This window comes from Pleurodeles waltl, chromosome 3_1, assembly GCF_031143425.1.
Source record: "Pleurodeles waltl isolate 20211129_DDA chromosome 3_1, aPleWal1.hap1.20221129, whole genome shotgun sequence".
NCBI lineage: Eukaryota > Metazoa > Chordata > Amphibia > Caudata > Salamandridae > Pleurodeles > Pleurodeles waltl.
In genome coordinates, this window is record NC_090440.1 from 2,000,415,704 (window position 1) to 2,000,437,150 (window position 21,447).

The 21,447-nt window shown below is 42.3% G+C and overlaps 1 protein-coding gene across 1 annotated transcript in view; it reads left to right on the top strand.

Moving 5' to 3' along the window:
• Positions 1–21,447, top strand: part of INTS2 (integrator complex subunit 2) — a 194,079-nt gene that overhangs the window by 15,610 nt on the left and 157,022 nt on the right. The window contains exons 3-9 of the mRNA XM_069226442.1: positions 132–270; positions 400–502; positions 1,515–1,628; positions 3,428–3,558; positions 9,109–9,282; positions 18,580–18,806; positions 19,436–19,561. Of these exons, the coding sequence (XP_069082543.1) occupies positions 132–270; positions 400–502; positions 1,515–1,628; positions 3,428–3,558; positions 9,109–9,282; positions 18,580–18,806; positions 19,436–19,561 (1,014 nt within the window). The remainder of the gene's footprint in view (positions 1–131; positions 271–399; positions 503–1,514; positions 1,629–3,427; positions 3,559–9,108; positions 9,283–18,579; positions 18,807–19,435; positions 19,562–21,447) is intronic.

Consider the following 21,447-nt stretch of genomic DNA (forward strand, 5'->3'; position numbering starts at 1 on the left):
GAGATTAAGCGTGCGCCATCTCCTGCAGTTGGCCACGCCCCCCAGCAAAACCATATTTCTTAATATTGTTTTTTCGAGTTGTATATTTTTGTGCTCAAATCTTAAATTATGTTTACATTTTTTAATACTAGACACAAACTTGGAGGCGGCAGTGGAGAAAGCATCTTGGTTTCACAACTTCAACATGGTCTCACACTGGAATTTGAACACAGTGACTCCCCAAGGCGACTGCGACTTGTCCTGAGTGAATTATTAGCTATTATGAACAAGGTGCCTTTTCTTGCTCTTATGGCTTTATGACGACCCTTTATACCCTCTTGTAAACTCACAGACATTATCAAAATTGAAATTCCAACATGTCCTCTAAATAGCTTTGCTCTTTTTTTTTTTGTATTGTAGGTGTCTGATTCAAATGGGGATTTTTTTCTCAAGTCTTGTGAGATCTTCGAGAGTCCAGTTTATTTGGATGAAGCAGCTGATGTCCTCTGTATTTTACAAGCAGGTATTACAAATAGACTTTCACGTTCTCAGTCCAAAATCATGTTTTAATGTCTTCTCACTTTAGTCAATCCACTGTAACATTTATGATGTGGAAACCTGCATTTTTCAATACACTTCATTTGAAATATGTTTGTAAAACTGTATTAGACTTTAGTTGAAATGTTTGTAAAACAATGTGTAGTGATTTATTGACAACAATAGGTTTACTTGGGTGTAGTGATTTATTGACAACAATAGGTTTACTTACATCGTAGCACAGATGTTTCTAGCAAGTGGCTAAATAATTGAAAGTTATGGCAAGCATATGTAGAGATCTATTTAAAGAGGCAGACAATATTGTTTCTCTCTGAAATCTCTTGAGTCCACCTGAGCCTAGAAATGCTAAATTAGTAAATTGCAAAGCAAATATTTTCCAGTAGAAGAGGCATTAAATCACATAAACCACAGAGAGCCTACTCAGACGAGTGTTTCAGCCTTTTGATTAAAACATTCTTCATACTATTATTAAATAGAATCTAATTTTGAATATTTGCTGTTCTCTGACCATATTTTGTGTGCTTGGAAGAATACATCAATCCATCAGCCCTAAAAATTTGTTTTTCTTTAGTAACTGTAAGTGTTTTAGAAGAGGACTGGAAATTCTGATTAACATGCAGTAAAATTGTGGTGTGGTTATTTGTTTTGGTCCAGCTAATGGCAGAACTCTACATTAAGATGTGTCCTTTTTACCTATTGACTAAAATATGCAATGTCATTTTTCTATGGAGTTTGGACTGATCTTCATCATAACATTTTGAGTTCACCTGTTAAATATAATATAATAGGACTTAAAGAAGAAATACAAGTACACAGATATTGCACTTGTTCTTGTGTAAAAAGCTTTCTGTAAAGTTCCTATCAGATGGCAAGATGTTAAGTTAGAATTAACTCAGCATTAGAAGAGATCGATGTCACAAACATGACTTTTGCACGCATTCTTTTATTTTTATGGCTGTTTTCTTGGTTTCTTTCAGAGCTGCCCTCCCTGTTACCAATAATAGATGTGGCCGAAGCCCTACTTCATGTCCGCAATGGAGCTTGGTTCTTGTGCCTTCTTGTTGCCAATGTCCCTGATAGTTTTAATGAAGGTGATTGATGTACAGTGTGTCTGTATTTTGTCAGAATTCTAAATTGATATATGCATTGTTCTAATTAAGACCTTGATCATTAGTGAGTTCTTAATACTATCCCCTAAGATGGTATCGTAAGCTCTGTGGTAATGCTGCATTGATTTCAGAGGATGACCTTCCCAAACATAGCAGACTTTGTCCACAGAAAACAGCCGGAATTTCAGGTCCATATGTGAAAGTTGGTGCCGTAGCACTGCACATGTTATACCACATACTTTAAGGGGCTATAGAGAATTAATGTATACAGCCCCAGTAATAACGCATCTCGATACTACTAATTCATCAGGTATGAGTTTAAACTGGTATGGTATTATCTCTTGCAGCATTACCTCAGGGTTTGGTCAGTATTAATGTGCGGCTGCTTGATCAGTGTAAAGAATGCATCTGCCTGGTACTAATTATATGTAAAATGTGATGTGTTTGAAGTGTAGAGTGAAGGGAAAAGAATATATTGTTCAAAATCCTTTCTTAATTGTTTTCCCAACAATAATATCTTGTAGCACAACACAGAATGGACAATACAGGATGAAGACCACAACATAGATTTTGTCACTGCTCTCAAGTAGGCTGTTTTTTTTCGTTCCCTTTCTGTCAAACTGCATTCCATTATGATGCACTATAGTATGGTAAAAACTAACATCAATTGGAGGAATTATTAAAAAAAATAAAGCATGAGCCTTGCCAAAAGGCTACAGGAGTACTAAACAAGTAGTTCTAAATGGTGATAAAAATGTTCCATTCACTATTTTGCTCCAAAAGCAGACTAACAGCTTAAAATAGGAAGAAAAACGGAGCAAGAACTCCAACATCAATCACACCTTCCAGAAACAGCTCAATGTCTACTGTCTTACAGCGAACCTATAAAGTTAAGAAACAAACCCTTTATCATCCTTATTTGATGCACTGTTCTTAAGCTGGTCTGCTTCCTTCGCCATTTCGACTTTTGTTTTCATTTGGGAACTCTTTAGTGTAAAACGCATTCATACTGATGAGGCCCAGGAAAATCTTATCAATACTAAAATGATAATAATATGGATAATAAGCTACAGTTAACTATTTTGATCGTGTTAGATGTGATTAGGATACTATCTTTTGTTCAGACACTCTCTTAACAGTAACCTGGTTATATTTAGGACGTGGAGCAGCTGCACATAGGACTGAGTCTCGTGTATAGATGCACACTGATACTGCGCATCTCTGAAAACAAGTGATGTTTATCTATGGGGAAACATCAGTGTCATTCTAACATTTTGGAATTTGTACTTGGAGGACGATGCCCAACAAGCCACTCTCCTTACTACCATGCCCACACATCTACCCCCTCACTATTGTCCTGGGTAAGGGTCCTGCAAGAGTTCTTATTGCTATAAACACACACCAGGTAATTTACGTTAGGTTAGGTTATTGAGTAAGTGTGTCTATTGAGACTGACTGTCGTGCAGAACTGCTGTGGTGCGCCCCCTCCCTTCCTTCCCACAGTGCACTTCAAAAAGGAAGTCCCTATTTTGTACCGTAAACATACTGATTGACATTATTAGATTCATATTTCTGATATGCAGGGCTTAAAACCAGTAACACGACAGACTACGGGTAACTTTAATAGAATCGGTGGTTGTGCTTGACGGATGGGCTATCAGTTTTAAAGCCAAGAGCTAAATTTATGGGAAAGGTACATTGGTGTTTCAAGTAGAAAATGTTAAATTATCAGAAGAGAGAGTGAAACTGTCATCAATACCTTCGTTCTGCTTGACGTTCAGTTTGTAGGGGTTTGATCAAGAATGGTGAACGGCAAGATGAGGAGAGCGTTGGAGGCCGTCGGAGGACAGAGGCTCTTCGACAGCTATGTAAAATGAACCCTTCACAGGCTCTTAAAGTTCGAGGCATGGTGGTAAGACTAACTTTGTGACAAACTGGCATTCGTGTTAAATAACATTGTGTACAGTGCATGTTCACCCCGGGTGTATCTTGGCTGAAAATAATAACAGAAGTTGTTATCCAACTCGCTGTTACTTGTTTTGTAGACTTCAGGAGGATGAACGGCTGAGTGGATCCAATGGGATTTAAACTATTAACCATGAAGTCAAACACATATTTCTGCTCTGGGTGCAGTTGTCCTCTGACATTAGTCCCAGCCCCTGCCTTTGTGTTTTTTTTTTGTTTTTTTGCGCAGATATAGATATAGCATTGGCCATTTTCACATTTGATCAGGGACGGCGTGGCCATTTATATTATATGGCATTTTCCTGGTGGGACTTCAGCCATTAAAAACTATTTTTTGAAGGCCAATTTCAGTCATTCCAGCTCCAGAAGGTTTATTGCAGCCGGCGCATTGAAGGTTTCAAGAGAGAGAAAGAAATAAGTGGATCTGTTTGAACATATTTTAGACGGAGGAAGTGGAGAACCTGCTTGTGTATACTTGGCACCTGTTTGCAAGGAGTTTAAGTGTAGATGCATCAAATGTCTCTGGATGTAACACCCCCTTAAGACCCTTAAGTCTATAATTGCGTTTCCTGAGGAGTCTCCAAGCACATTTTAGAAAAGTGTACCCCACTAAGTTAACTGACACCACTAGCCATTTCCACAAGGCCCATAATGCAGTTTGCTTTGTCTTCCGCCTTTGCTTTACTTGATTTGACACTCAGCAACGCTTCATAACCCCTGGCAATGGCTGTTGCCAGGTTGATTTTGTTTTTGAATTTTTTTTTTTTTGATTTATTTCCCCTGCTCCCAACTTTCACATCTCCAATAGCTCTTCTTTTCTGCTTCTGTCATTCCTTTCTCTTTTCTTTCATATTTGTTGGCTACGTTTTATATTTCTCCTTTCCTCTGCATTTTGGTGCCATGCCTTTGGGACGTTCAATAGACCAGAGTCCTCTGAACAAGTTGTGAGGAATAGGGTGAGCAATTTACCACCTCTAGTAAATATCCTTGCCATGGGTGAAGTATGTGTGACAAATAAATCCTATATTGAGTTGTCAGTTCGGAAATAAGGCATAACGGGCAGATTGTATTGCCACCCCTGGGAACAGTTAACCACCGATGCTCGGGATCTTTAGGTGCAGATTCCACAGCGCCTCCGTCTAGGCCCCATAAGCCTGCCCCAGTCTGCATCCCCAGAACTGCCAAAGCTAGTAGCGAGAACCTTCCTTTTTAGACAAAACGGAGCCTTTCCCACAGCCAGAAAGGAGTCGGTGCTACTGTTACCGAGGGCATTTTTAAGAGAAGAGGGTAGATGCCTGACCCATTTTAGATGTCTTCTTATCTAAATGGTTTGTTCCCAGTCATACTTGTGGAGTTTCATCTGAATGAGGAGCTTGTCTTGACATTTTTGTTTCATCTGAGGAGACATTGCGCAGTTTGGACATCGGGCATGCTTTCTATATTGACCTTAATAAAGCAGTTAACCTGTATTCTACTGACAAATTGTATTTTTGATTTCTGGAGTCACTGATGCCAGCTGAGTAGCTGTCAGGGCCACCATCTTCGGATGAATGCTGTTATTTGTCACCCACTGTAGGAAACTGGACTTCTTTGCAGATGTCTCCCCCTCCCCCCCCCCCCCCCCCCCCCAACACTTATTGCCATATTTGGACCAACTAGATGCTGGCTTTCGACTATGACAGTACACCGACGCCTGTTAATCAGACCTCAGTGACAGTGCTCTTTCCCCTAAGGCAATTAAAGTCTAATTGTAGCCCGATTGGCATGGACTTAAGCACCCCTGTAAGTCCTTAGTAAATGGTACCCCTGGTACCTAGGTCATGGATACTAAAGAGGGTCCATGAGGGCTGCTGGATGTCTTATGCCACCCTAAGGGACCCTCACACAAATTATACACAGACTACCATAGCAGGCTGAATGATACGGTGCAAACCAAGTTTGAAAATGTGACATGGCACACTCCTGTGTGCCAAGCCAAAGACACTGCATGGACTGTATGTAAGTCACCCCTTAAGCAGGCCTTGGAGCTTTAAGGCAGGGTGCATTGTAGCACATGTGAGGACATATCTTTATGAGCTGGTATGCCCCTGTAATATCTAGTACCATTGCTGGATATTACAAGTGAGCAGTGCTGGGCACTGGTTGAAACGATTTACCCAGCTACATAGTGGCTTCACTGAAACCTGTAGTGTTTGGTATCAAACACGTCATCTTAATAGACCCATACTGATGTCAGTATTTGATTTATTATGACATGCTCCTAGCGGGCACCTTAGAGGTAAAGCCCTCTAATGTGCTGTCTGACAGGTCTCAACCAGCCTGCAACCAAAGATGAGTTTCTTACCCCTTGGAGGTGACCATCAGCAAACTCAGAGGTCAGAAACAGTGCCTGCTCTGGCAGGAGGTGCTATCGCCACCTGCTGCAGGATGGCTAGTAAATCTGCATACCAAGGCTGGGGACTTCAAAGGAGGTATGTTGCATGGTCAGGCTAGTCATACTCATAGGGTGGGCTACCTGTAGTGAACACGAAAAGGAAGATTTCGAGGGAGAGAGGGTGATTTATATATTATATATATAAAATTCAGAACTTTAGGACAGGGTTATGCCCACTCCCCATAGGAGGTGTAGTGACCCCAAAGGTAAGTAGCCCATTAGTTACTACCCTTCAAACTCCTTAACGCCCCTAAATTCCGTATTTAGGTGGCCCCCTTAAATCAGGAACTCAGGTTAATCTGCCTGAAGAAGAAAGAAGGACAAAGAAGAACCCACGGCGTGAAAACTGAGGAGCAGCAACTAACTTGACACCAGCCTGCTTTCTGCACCGACATTTGTACGGACCCATCTGGTCCAGAAAGCGGCATCATCTTCCAATACTGTGGAGGAGTGACCCACGACTTCAGCCGGCAAGCATCATCTTCCTTCGAGAAGAGGAGCTACTTCCCTGCACTTTTGCAGGCACTAAAAAGACTGACATGAGAGCGCCTCATCGTGACCCCCACCAGACAAAGCTGCACTGCACACAAGACCCCCAGCCCGAGTTGCAGTGAACAAATGGTATCCCTAAGGCACAGAGACCCTTAAGAGCTGAGCCCCCACCCTTGGTTTAGCAGGACTCCCCCCCCCCCCCCCCCCCACCCCCCCAAATTACTGGCCTGCAGCCTCTTTCTGAAGGACAGCAGGAACCGCATGAGCCCCTGGAACACCATGACCTGAAGCCTGAAAGCACCACCGCACCCGAGACCCAAAGCCCGAGAAGTGGACCAATGACGCCCACAGGGGTCTGAGACCCTCCACAGCTGAACCCCACTTTGGGTTTGTCCAGACTGGTCCCACAGTCCCTACCTGCAGCCTGTTTTTTCAGGCATCCAAAAACCATGAGTGCCTCCTATATTGCGACCCTGTCAGATAAAGCACCATGACACACAATCCTCCCTGCCCCCCCAGCCCGAATTCCAATGGTTTCTCTACATGCCCAAGACCCTCCAGGACTGAGCCCCCTGTGGGTTCGCCCGGACTGGCCCCCCAGTTCTTACTTGCAGCCACTTTTGAACTGGACCTCTCCCCATTGATTTAAACGGGGGCACTTGATGCTGAAAAGCAACTCTACACCTGACGCCCCAGAACTGACCGAGGTGACCTGTTAGTGCTGCCTTGGACCTTGCACCATACGTACCTTAAATCCAGAAGAAACGTCCTTTATGTCACTGCTAAGTACCCATATGTAGTATATGTTTCTTTCCCATAGGATAGTATTACCACTTTAAAGATACAAATGTGTTTGGGTGATACGAATGTTTTTGTGTGTACTTTCAAAGCCGTGACATCTCAAAACAAAGTACTTGCCTATTTAGGATGTTCTTGTTTTCAAAATATATGTAAATATGTATGAAAAATGTGTTATTTTTCTAAATTGGTGTAGATTTCCTTCTTGTGTGTCTGCATCATTTATTGACTCTGTGTATGCAACAGAAGTCCGACACTCCTCTCTGATAAGCCTAAGGTTGGTCGACCAAACTGCTTCAGCTAGAGCACCCCATGATTGCTAGAGAAAGCCCCTGTCCACTTATAAGGGGTACCCGAACTCTTTACACAGCATACCCCCTTTTGATATATTATTATATAAAAAGCTAGCTTCCTACACCCATTACTACACACTGTGGAGCCCAACCTCCATTGCGTCTCTGTGCGACTCCACCAGGGCTAGGAAGCATGACCCTGTCAGAAACATATTTGCTGCCCCATGCTGTCATTTCTTCCCTTTCATATTCTCTAGTGCTCTATGTTCGAATTAAGAATGGACTATAGCCAGGATGTAAGGGTAATGAAGTTTTCTTTATAGTAATGTTATTTGTAGTTCATGTTTTTTTCACAGTTTACACACCTCCTTGCAGACCTTGTAAACCACTGGCCAAAAAGGCATCTGTTGGCACCTTATTTTCAGTAACTCAACTAGCAATTCAGGAGATACATCCAGAGAAAGGTCTAGGGGTGTGACATAATTATTATTATCTATGCCTGCTAAGTGCCAGAATACAAAATTTAGAATGAACAACTATTGAAGCAGTTTCTAAGCTAACTACTTGGTTACATGTACCCATAATGCTGGTAATGGAAAAGAGCTTGAGCGCTAAGAGTAACCTAAAGATAATTGTATCACTCTGGACATGGGGAACAGTAAAAAATAGCAGTTTTAGTGGAAATTAAATTGACACTGTAATGGTGAAACAGTGGTACTGTAGCAGATCACAGAAACATCATCTGCAGATAGAAGAAACCAACATCACTTACTACAAATGAGTTTGATTTAAAAACAGATTACATTCAACACAATGAAGTTATTTGATTTAACAAAATTTTACTAGCCTTGTTGATGTAAGCTGATTATTCCTCCTGGTTATCCCAGCAGCATTGTGAAGCTGGCAGACTGAACCCATTCGATGGGCCTTCTGGAGACTATTGATGTTGTGGACCTAGATCCATGCTGGGATTTGGGAGACTTGCAATAATGGAGCCAGTGCAGTCAAGCCTTGCATACATTGACACCCTGTAGCAAAACCTTGTACTGGGTTTGCCACAAATCATATTAAAAGAGGAAAGAGATTGTCTGCTGAGGAAAGAAATTGAATGCTGTTCAGTAACAGAATATTGTTTAAAAAGGGGGAGCAGAAGTGTTGTAGGGTATTGGGGAAGGGAAATACAGGGAGACCCTGCGTAACCACAATTAAATAAAGCAGTGTTTACAGATTTTCTTTTTTTTAAATGTGTTTCAATTATTGAAATATATATCAAAGTTGTTTTATTGTGATTTATTCGATGTTCCTTTATTTTGCCATAGTTATCTTTACATAGATATAGTATACTTTGAGATCTTTCCAGAGACTCTGCTTCTAGTTAGAATTTCACTTGTACATTGAAAAACATTATTTACGAATGTGTTTTATTTTTATTTTTATGATTAACCTGCTTTTTTTTTTTTTGCATGACACATGTGCCCAGGTGGAGGAGTGCCATCTTCCAGGCCTCGGAGTAGCTTTGACCCTGGATCACACAAAAAATGAATCTTCAGATGACGGGGTTAGCGATATGGTCTGTTTTGTCAGTGGTTTGTTACTGGGGACAAATGCCAAAGTTCGCACTTGGTTTGGAACGTTCATACGCAATGGACAGCAGGTACGAATATTTGATTGCTCTTTGCATCATGTTACATGTTTGAATCATGCAATAATCATTCTAACCATACCTTATCCATTTATGTTATGAAATCTTTATATATAATTTGAAATGATCTTCTAATGCAGTTACACTAGACTTAAGCCACTGCACTGATCAAAGCAGTTTAAAATTGATCCTGTTCTATGTTGTCTTACTCAGCTATTCACCTTGCTTGGCAAAGAACACTAATGATGATACAGTTGTTTGTTTTTTAAATTAAATAAAGTGCTAATAAGGGTCAAAAATATTTTTGTTCATTTATTGTAATATAAAGAATTGAAGATTTGATCCAAAACAACAACAGACGATAAACCTTCACTACTTTAGTCATTCATATTTTGTAGACCATAATTATTAGATAACAAAGGAAGGGCACTCTGGTTGCCTGTAGCGTCAGCTGCTGAACAGTGATGTGACTGCATACAGGCACAGCTTACAAATAAGAACCAGAGCATTCAGGGAGAGGCTATAGGAACTATTCTGTCGGTCCACTCGATTGCACACAGAACATTCCTCCTAAAACTGAAATGAGGCACAGGAGGAACTTTCCTCTTAAAAAAACACTTAGGATGGATCTGGTCTTAGCCTTTCCTGTCTTGGGTGAGGCCTTCAAGGTTTCTGGGAAGCCATCCATCCTTGCTTGTAGACATATTCGGCACAGAGGCTCTCTCCAGTGTCGTCTACTTTCATGGTGTGGAAAGTCTCAGATCCAAGCAAAATTCAGCACAAAATGATGATGAAGCTCTTTTGACGCTAATATTTTAAAATCCAGATGGTCGGCGGTGAAGGACTTTGGGTTGTTAGGTAGCCGTTTCTTAGTACAGGACAGGTGTTTAGCCACCTTAATGGGAGGGACATAAGGATTTTAAAGATGATTTTTAAGAGCCTTCAGTGAGAGGAAGAGATGATTTTCCTCTCACCTACATTTCTTAGGTGATGACCCTAAGGGTTTCAACATCCAATGGAGAGGAGGAGGTAAAGGCTCTGTACGTCCTCCCTAGTTGCATACACTCAATCACAGCAGGTATGGTAGCTGATGGATAGACAAGGTGAATAAACTGTTGCCCTATATGGCAAAACGAGTCTGAGTCCCAACTGGGCTCCCTCCTCTCAGGATCTGTTAGGATGTTAAGTCCTCCCTCTTGGGATTGCCCTGCCAGGATGGGGAGAGGTTTCCAATGATAAAGCATGACACAAATATGTGTATGAGGCTTCCTCTTCCATGAGAAAGTTTCCCTTGAGTATTGTTATGACAGTAGTCCTGTTATATCCCCATTTGGGACTCAGACTGTTTACACATATAGGGCAATGGTCTATTAAACTTGTCTATTAGCTACTATTCCTGGTGTGTTTGACTGGATGACCCTATGGGTCCAATAGGTGAACACATAGGGAATGTTCACTGGTAAGAATTGAAGGAAGCTTCTCAGGATGTCCCTTTTTCCTCGAAAAGATTATTGCCCTCTGACATTCCCCGATCATCCTTTATCTTTTTTGGAATATTAGAACATATAGTAGCTAAAGAATTTGCTGTTCAACTGCAGCAGTCTATATTTAAAACATTAGCAGCTTAATCTTAATGAGTTTATTGTACAAGGTTAGTACTGTATTTTTAGCATCAGCGGTTACTATGGTGGCATCTACCAAGATTGAAAAGAAAATGCATGGCTCTACTGGCTGATGTAGTTGTTGTTGCAATGATGGAGAAAATGTATGTGCTCTACCAAGGCAATGCCACTCCTTAGAATGGAGAAATTGGTGTGCACAGGGAAAAGGTGTGTTTTTCTGGTGCTATGACTAGAAGACAGGATTGTTTTGTTTCAGAATGGAAATTTATTACATAGGATGATTGAGTACAGGAAACCATTGCACTAAACAACAATTTCTGATTCCACTGAACCTTCCACCCAGACTGGACTTTTTGTGACCAACATCTTACTCTATTGAGGTAGGAGGAGAAGGCCTTTCTGAGAAATGAAATGGTAGAAGAGGTTCTCATTGGAGATTGTGAGAAAGGATAGTATTCAAGGCACACCCTGTACATTAGAAGGAAACAGACAAGAAATTACCCATTTTGTGTCTCAGGATCATAATCCAGTACATTGTCAAACATTTTAAAATGCTAATTATACAGTGTACCACCTCTTTCCGGACCAGGGTGATTTCATGATTCCTTTGAATATTTAGGAAATCAATTTCCATATTGCACTTTGCTGAAATCAGGCCTTTTCTCTGATTGGCAATGAAATCTGTAAACTGTGCCCTCGAACAACTGCCATGTGGCTTAATGTCTGCACTGGACTTGTTCGTCAAATGCCTGCAACTTGTGGCAGTCCATCTGAGATATCATAACTCTCAAATCTAGCCTTATGTGGAGAATTTGTTGTGGAAAGCCTCCTCATCTGATTACATTGTAATTGCATTTATATAGTGCTTACTACCCCTGATAAGCCATTGAAACTCTTTACCCCAGCAGTTTGCTGCTCTGGAAACCAAGGTTAGTGGTTAATTCAGTGATTATTGTTAGTTATTGGGATTAGTATTTTGCTCTCAAGGATACCATGCCATGCAGTTACTCGAGTGTCTTTATGGGGGATTAAATTAGAAGGAGGTAGGTGTGATTATTAGTGGGAGTGAGGAGTTGTAGGAGTTCATGGAGATGATAGGTGGGATTAGTAGACAAGGTAAAGGAGATTAAGTATTGCTTGGTTACATTGTGTGATTTACAATGAGGGACAAGTTATGATCTTGCAATCCAAGGTTGCAAAATTGTATCTGTCTAGCACTATCCCACTTGCATGTTGTCTCCGAAGAGATGCCTGGTGTTTCAGAGGAAGATAGAGAATCCATTGGGCTATCAGTGAGACAGATGGCCTTTCTTGTAGATCTCAAGTTGCTGTGCGTCTTCTGTATTTCTTATACTCCCCACCAAATAAGACTTCTTCATGAAGGTTGTTTATCACTCTGTTGTGAGCCGCTTCATTGCTTCCACTACGTTGTGGACCATTACATTTTCTTGAGGGAGATATCCTCCACTGCCCCCACTTTTTGTTTAAAAAACAAAACAAATATAATTAAGATGCCATTATCAATTTTCATTTCACTAACCCTTAACTTTAACTGTTGCATTATTTTGTAAAACTTCATTGAACATTAACTGAGCCATTGACCAGTGCGTTACAAATCAGTTCCATGTTGCATACACTCAAAACCTCATCACAGGCTCTAGGTTACACAGGTTATGACATGAACAATAATGTAAACAACATAGCAAACTCACCATTCTCCCAGATCAGTCCCACCTGCTCTTGTTCAGAAATCTGAGACAGTCCCTGCAGCCAGGCAGCTGCTGATACTGTTAATATCAATCTGCCTATTTATATCTCGTTTATGGTCAGGCTGCTGTGTGGCACTCTCCAGGTTATCGTTACTCTCAGATGAGAGAAGATTGGTCTGGCCACAGGGTGTAGTATCCCAGAGTATGAGTCTGTCATCTAGTTGCAGAAAACAGTGTTCTGAGTTCACTCTTTAAGTGTGGATGCTGACCCTTTCAGCCATCATATGGCAACTCCTTGTTTCGTCCGCGAATCAACAGTCGTTTTTATGGAGACATTTCACACAGCAGAGCAGGTTCAGCAGTGGAGTCACTGGCAATGGGGCACCCACAATTCCGTTGGCAAGTTAGCCATTGTATTACTTACCTTTGATGTGTGGAATATGTCTTGAATTGGATGTAAGAATCACGGTTTTGTTACATGCAACACTGTATGTCATGGTGGAAAAGATGAACAGATTAATACACATTCCCTCTAATGCATCCTGTTGAGCAGGAGGTACTAATACTAATAAAAGCTGCCTTCCTATATGGCCCAGCGGAAAGATGCCTCAAGTCACAGCTACTGGTCTCCTAAGTAGTGATTCTGTCATATCAATGTCCTACAGTGAAGAGAAATGACATTGGCACTCCAAACAGTTTTTCCTGTTGAGGGGAAGTCCATTCTGGATTGACCATAACATCCGTATGTTTGAAAACAGTGCACTGAGAGGAGTGAGATCAGTAGTGCTATCCAGGGAAGCTCAACAGCTTTGGCTTTGCACACTTTGCCACCAGATAACATTGGCAGCTCACCATCTCCCAGATATTCACAACAAGCAGACACATGCCATACACAGCCTCTTTGCTAAAGTGCACGGCTAAGAGATGCATTCAGAAGTAGCCCAACATCTTTTTAAATATTCAGAACAAGCTTAAGAAGACCTATCACCAACAAAAGAAAAAGAAAAGTGCCAACTGTTCCAGGCATCACTGGGGACTGCACTGAAAATAAGATGGTGCAGGGCACTGCAAACAAACTCTGATTCCTTTATCTCTGAGCAAATTCAAAAAGTTGGGCAGCATAATTGTTATTGCTCCCGATCTGGATGAGGTAAGTATAATACTCATATTTATTTGCACTGTCTTTACTACACATAATTGATATAACTGTGAATACGTACCTGATGCTTTTTTGTAAGCCGTTTCTCACTTTATAGTGAGATTATGTATGGGAAACTCTAGGCCCTGAAGATTGAATGGTAAAGAGAATGGAAAATGGTGCAGAAAGACCCCCTATCGCAAGTTATTTAACACTTTAATTTTTAATTTATTTGGAATAAAGTAAATAAAGGATAAATGTAAGGAAATGCCTCCTTGGCATGGTTACCCCCTGACTTTTTGCCTTTGCTGATGCTATGTTTTGATTTGAAAGTGTGCTGAGGCCTGCTAACCAGGCCCCAGCACCAGTGTTCTTTCCCTAACCTGTACTTTTGTTTTACACAATTGGCACACCCTGGCATCCAGGTAAGTCCCTTGTAACTGGTACCCCTGGTACCAAGGGCCCTGATGCCAGGTAAGGTCTCTAAGGGCTGCAGCATAGCTTATGCCACCCTGGGGACCCCTCACTCAGCACAGACACACTACTTGCCAGCTTGTGTGTGCTAGTGGGGATAAAACGACTAAGTCGACATGGCACTCCCCTCAGGGTGCCATGCCAACCTCACACTGCCTATGCAGTATAGATAAGTCACCCCTCTAGCAGGCCTTACAGCCCTAAGGCAGGGTGCACTATACCATAGGTGAGGGCACCAGTGCATGAGCACTGTGCCCCTACAGTGTCTAAGCAAAACCTTAGACATTGTAAGTGCAGGGTAGCCATAAGAGTATATGGTCTGGGAGTCTGTCAAACACGAACTCCACAGCACCATAATGGCTACACTGAAAACTGGGAAGTTTGGTATCAAACTTCTCAGCACAATAAATGCACACTGATGCCAGTGTACATTTTATTGTGAAATACACCCCAGAGGGCACCTTAAAGGTGCCCCCTGAAACCTTAACCAACCACCCGTGTAGGCTGACTGGTTTTAGCAGCCTGCCACACTCGAGACATGTTGCTTGCCACATGGGGAGAGTGCCTTTGTCACTCTGTGGCCAGTAACAAAGCCTGCACTGGGTGGAGATGCTATCACCTCCCCCAGGCAGGAGCTGTAACACCTTGTGGTGAGCCTCAAAGGCTCACCCCCTTTGTTCCAGCACCACAGGGCACTCCAGCTAGTGGAGTTGCCCGCCCCCTCCGGCCACGGCCCCACTTTTGGCGGCAAGGCCGGAGGAATTAATGAGAAAAACAAGGGGGAGTCACTGGCCAGTCAGGACAGCCCCTAAGGTGTCCTGAGCTGAGGTGACTTTAACTTTTAGAAATCCTCCATCTTGCAGATGGAGGATTCCCCCAATAGGGATAGGAATGTGACCCCCTCCCCTTGGGAGGAGGCACAAAGAGGGTGTACCCACCCTCAGGGCTAGTAGCCATTGGCTACTAACCCCCCAGACCTAAACACGCCCTTAAATTTAGTATTTAAGGGCTCCCCTGAACCTAAGAATTTAGATTCCTGCAACTTACGAAGAAGAGGACTGCTGAGCTGAAAAACCCCTGCAGAGAAGAAGAAGACACCAACTGCTTTGGGCCCCAGCCCTACCGGCCTGTCTCCCTCCTTCAGAAGAAAACTGCTCCAGCGACGCTTTCCCCAGGACCAGCGACCTCTGAATCCTCAGAGGACTGCCCTGCTTCCAAAAGACCAAGAAACTCCCGAGGACAGCGGCCCTGTTCAACAAAGACTGCAACTTTGTTTCTAGAGGAGCAGATTTAAAGACTCCTGCAATCCCCGCAAGAAGCGTGAGACTTGCAACACTGCACCCTGCGACCCCGACTCGACTGGTGGAGAAACAACGCTACAGGGAGGACCCCCAGGTGACTCCAAGACTGTGAGTAACCAAAGTTGTCACCCCTGAGCCCGCACAGCGACGCCTGCAGAGGGAATCCCGAGGCTCCCCCTGACCGCGACTGCCTGACTCTAAAATCCCGACGGCTGGAAAAGACCCTGCACCCGCAGCCCCCAGCACCTGAAGGATCGGAACTCCAGTGCAGGAGTGACCCCCAGGAGGCCCTCTCCCTTGCCCAGGTGGTGGCTACCCCGAGGAGCCCCCCCCTTGCCTGCCTGCACCGCTGAAGTGACCCCTTGGTCTCTCATTGAAATCCATTGGAAACCCGACGCGTGTTTGCACACTGCACCCGGCCGCCCCAGTGCCGCTGAGGGTGTACTTTTTGTGTGAGCTTGTGTCCCCCCCCGGTGCCGTACAAAACCCCCCTGGTCTGCCCTCCGAAGACGCGGGTACTTACCTGCTGGCAGACTGGAACCGGGGCACCCCCTTCTCTCCATTGAAGCCTATGCGTTTTGGGCACCACTTTGAACTCTGCACCTGACCGGCCCTGAGCTGCTGGTGTGGTGACTTTGGGGTTGCTCTGACTGTGGGCTACCTTGGACCCCAATTTGAACCCCGTAGGTGGTTTACTTACCTGCAAGAACTAACAATTACTTACCTCCCCTAGGAACTGTGAAAATTGCACTAAGTGTCCACTTTTAAAACAGCTAAATGTTTTTTATGTAAAAAGTATATATGCTATTGTGATTATTCAAAGTTCCTAAAGTACTTACCTGCAATACCTTTCAAATGAGATATTACATGTAGAATTTGAACCTGTGGTTCTTAAAATAAACTAAGAAAAGATATTTTTCTTTTACAAAAACCTATTGGCCTGGAATTGTTTCTGAGTGTGTGTTCCTCATTCATTGCCTGTGTGTATGTACAACAAATGCTTAACACTACTCCTTTGTCTGCTCGACCACACTACCACAAAATAGAGCATTAGTATTATCTCTTTTTGCCACTATCTTACCTCTAAGGGGAACCCTTGGACTCTGTGCATACTATTCCTTACTTTGAAATAGTGCATACAGAGCCAACTTCCTACAATAAACAACATAGTTTGACTTTAAAAAAAAAAAAAAAAAAAAGACTGTTCAACCCCATAGACAGCTTAGAGGGGGCAATCTAATATACAGCCCCAGTATGATTCCCTTGACTCTCTTGATACAGCGCTTTGAGATAACATATTTGCTGTGCTTCTGGTACTTATGATTGCATGTAAAGTGATGTAACCATCATCTCAGTTCATTTGTACCTACTGCGGTTTGTGAGTTATCTTATACGAAATTTGAATATTTGTGGTCTATTGGGAGAAAGGAATGCTCTTTAAATGTATGGTTGGATTAATGAAGTATGTGATTTAAGGGCTATACAAGACGTTTTTGATGCAATGTCAGTTTATGACTTAACCTGGTATGTATCTTGTCATGGCCAACAAAGTTTCCTAGTTATTTATATTGACGAGTGTAGGAAACTGGGTTCTGTTTGCAGAAGCCGCCCCCCCCCCCCCACTTTTTGCCTGATTTCTGATGCAACTTTGACTGAAGTGCATTGGGGTTTTTGCTAACCAGTTCCCAAGTGCCAGTGGTCCATCCCCCATAACAAGACCACAGGTCAGTTGATCCCTAGGTGACCAGGCCTTTAGCACCTTTTGTAACTCCCTTCTAAATGGTACCTCTGGTCCCCAAGATATAGGTCCTAAAAGAGGGTCACTAAGAGCTGCAGTGAGTAGTAACTTGTACCACTGTAGGGGACCCAGCACCAAACTCATACAGACTGCCACTGCAGGCTGCGTGACAAGGTGTGTAGGAAGCTGGCCTGGTGAGCACCTAGGGTATTATCACCTTGTACCAAGTCAGAGTATTCCCTATTAGTGAAGTGTAGGAAGTGTTTAGTAAGCTAGGGCTCTCTAGAGGTATCTGTGGATGAGCAGCCAAGACATATCTAGGAGACTAGGAGACATGCACAGCTTATTCAATACCACTGTAGCCACACAGCACTTACACACATGAAAGAACCACATAGTGTTACAAAAATAAAGGCACACTAATATACTATGTAGGCAATACCCCAACTGGAGGTGAGCAAACACACTATTCTATACACACTAGCAATCAGTAAATAGTTTAGAAAGCAATGGGCATTGGTAAAAGCAATAGCAAACCGTGAGGGCCCTAGGGGAGGGCCAAATCATATACTAATAAAATGGACTGTGAAAGGTAGCCCCCCCACCCAAGGAAGTGGAATCAGTAGAGGGGAGCTGGAAGAACCAGGAACCCCAAGAGGTACGTATAGAAAAGTACCCTCTTTTTGGTATGGTTTCCCCCACTTTTTGCCTGCTGTCAGTGTGTTTTGACTGTGTTCATTGGGATCCTGCTAACCAGGACCCCAGTGACTGTGCTTACTTCATCTAAATTTGGTTACTTAGGACTTTGCACAGTTGGCATACTGGTGCCCCCATATACGTTTCTAGGATATGGTACTTAGGTACCCAGGGCATTGGGGCACCAGGGGTTCCCCATGGGCTGCAGCATATACTGTACCACCAATGGGAGCCCATACATTAGTGTTGGATTTATTGAGTGTGTGTTTCCTGCTTACTGCCCTGTGTGCGTGCAGTACATGCTTAGCACTACCCTATGATTTGCCTAACTGCTCAACCACACTGTAATTCCTCTAGGGTTTGAATGGACTGATAACACAGTGTACCTTTTTTTTGGTCCACTATATATTTGGTCCACGATATAAAGAGCTAGCGCGACGAGGCAAGGATGTCTTTGTTGGCCTTATTGCACACCTGATAAGTAATGTAAATTTTTCACATTGATAGGTGTTTGTCCTTTTAGCTGCTGTTATGAATTTTTTATTTCTTATAAGCTAGATCAACTAAGTGAGTTGGTGACTTATCTTACATATACATTATTGAAAGTTTTTCCTTGGTTTTATTTTCTTAGAGAAAACGTGAAAACAGCAGTTCCGTTTTGTGGCAGATGCGGCGGCAGCTTCTTTTGGAGCTTATAGGCATTCTCCCTACAGTAAGGAGTACACACATTGTGGAGGAGGCAGAAGGAGACCTGGAGCCCAATGTTTCAGTGTATTCTGGCTTAAAAGAAGAACATGTAGTGAAAGCCAGCGCCCTGCTGCGTCTCTACTGTGCTTTGATGGGGATCGCTGGGCTCAAGTATTGCTTTTTTGTTAATGCCTTTCTTTGTGAAATATTATGTGTATTCAGATAGGTGTCCTGTTAAAAATGTATAGTTTTTAGTAAGACAAACGACACCCTTTATTTGTAGACTTCTGTCTATTGATGTTGCCATCTAGTGGTGTGCTGTGCATCACTAAAGGGCACAGATGAGCAGCTGTATTTATCTTGATACTGTGTTAGCTGACTGCAACAGATGATGCTTTAAAATGAGGATGAACCTCATTGTGCTGTTTGAACAATACACTAATCTCTGTTGCACAACAGCACCCAAGCCTGCTATAAGTTTTATAACCTGTTGTGTGCCTGAAAGCGCCTGTCAAGCAGTTGCACCATAAAGTACAGGTGTAAATGTTCTGTAATTGAGAAAAAACAGGTAATAATGTTCTTTGAAGCATTATTATTCATTGCAACTGCACCGTTCCCCACACCTTTTCTTTCTCTAGTACTGTACTAGTGGCAAACTATCTGCTGGTCTGTTTTATGGCTTTGTCACCTAGTGGGCCTAAAACGATGCAAACACAGAGAGTAGTTTAATTGGTATATGCATCATTTACATACATTTCCACGTTTTTGTCTCATGTCATGTAATTCTTCCATTGTTTCAGGCCTACAGATGAGGAGGCAGAACAGGTTCTGCAACTCATGACAAGCAGGCCCCCGGCAACTCCGGCTGGTGTCCGTTTTGTTTCTTTGTCTTTCTGTATGCTGCTGGCATTCTCTACACTTGTCAGGTGTGTTTCAAAGCTTGTTTCCAATATCTTCTTTGCTACTTGTTTCTGGTTTCCGTGTAGAATGTATGACAGTAAAGTAACACAGCTATATTTGGAGTGACAACCTTATGCCACGTTTTGCAGAAACTGTTTCCAGTCTGGAGGTTTCCTGTGACATGCATTGTGAAATGCATTGTTGGTTCTTCAGTGTTGGCTTGCTCTAGTGAACTATTTAGACAACCACACACAGCATCAATGATTTTTTTAGTTTAAAAGCCCAGCACGGTAAACCGTGCCTACTGTGACATGATATGGACTGAGGTGGTCACTGTCGCTTTAATTGAAATATTAATGTTAACATGGTGTATAATTCCTTAAAAAGCAAACAATTTAACGGTAGCAATAGCAAAATATGTATATCTGTATACACTGACTATCTTTTCTTATGTGCAGGATCCCCGCACATTTTACAAACTGAAAGGAAAAAAAATTGCAATCATAAACAGTACCTATATAAAGCCCGTTTTTCTTGTTCATTGTTTAATAAAATGCAGATATGGTTGTTAAAGGCATGATTAAAACACCAAAAATGTCTTTAGAAATGCTTGGAGCAAGATTGCTGCCCAAGATCTTTTTATTTGCATTTCTTTAAAATGAGAAAAATGAAATGCTCGCAGATTCAACTAGAGGGATAAATTGCACTTTGATATTATGGCAGTTAAAGAGCTCCACCACCCCAGAATGCATCATCTTGGCAGTTAGTCCATACTTAATTGTTAAAGTGGTGGGGGAGGTATGATGGCTGGAAGCAGAAGAGATAAACTAAAAATGATCTGATGGAAAGTTTAAATGTGGTTTCTGTAGAAATGACCCTTTTGGATTGTTGGTAACCCTGGAACCACATAATCCATTTTTAATCAACGTTCCAAAAGGACACTCACTGACTTATTATGTTCCAAATTTTGTGCCGAATAGTCTGAGGGTGAGGGCAAGCCAGATGTTCTAGTGGGATAAATATTCTTCCATATGTTTTGAATATCTTAAAGAACATGTCATGTCAAATGATCTTGTTGTGTTATTTATAAATTCAATGAATGCCTGTCTGCTTTCCTATTTGCTAACAATATTTACTGGGTGCGAACAGTGGTAAATGTGACTAGTCGGAACATTGATGTTTATGGCTGGTTGATTTGGGTTGGAAAACTTTCCAAACATCACCTCTCTACAAACAGGCTGCAGAATTTAGTCACTCAAATTTTTCTTAACTGTCTCTAGCACTGTAGTCAGTATGTTAATTCTTCATGATGTAGCTGTCCAGTCATAGCACACAAAAGGTATTATATACAAAAGATGGAAACGTTTGTAGTATATCAGATGTCAAAATATATTGTGAGGGACCTAAATTGTTGCTCTACATTATGGCTACTCGCAAACATTTTCCCAGGGGCCAAAAAGTTTGGTCTGTGATGTGCCCGAGGGCCGCATCAATGCCAGCAGAATGGAGGTTGGGCGAGGGGGTTGGAAGTATTGACAGTTAAGTATCTGTAGGCGAAGCAAAGGATATACATCTAGTGGCTAAATTGAGCAATAGGAAACTAGAAAACCTGGGATTAATGTTGGCTTTCCCAATTTCCCAAATTGTGTGATCCTAGGCAATTGCTTAATTTCATTTTCCCTCCTTATTTCTTCATTATCACATGAGTTCATCGAAATCAGGGTCTGCACCGTACACATCTGCTCCTGTGTTTAATTTAATAAACTATGATGTTGTTCATGTATAATAGGAGCCCAGGCCACTCAAAAAGTTCAGACTTGCTTGTCTAATTCCCTATTGGCGTACTTGTCATGTAGGGGTAAAAATGAATGTTTCTAAATTCAGGTTTGAAAACTTCTCATAGCACTGACAC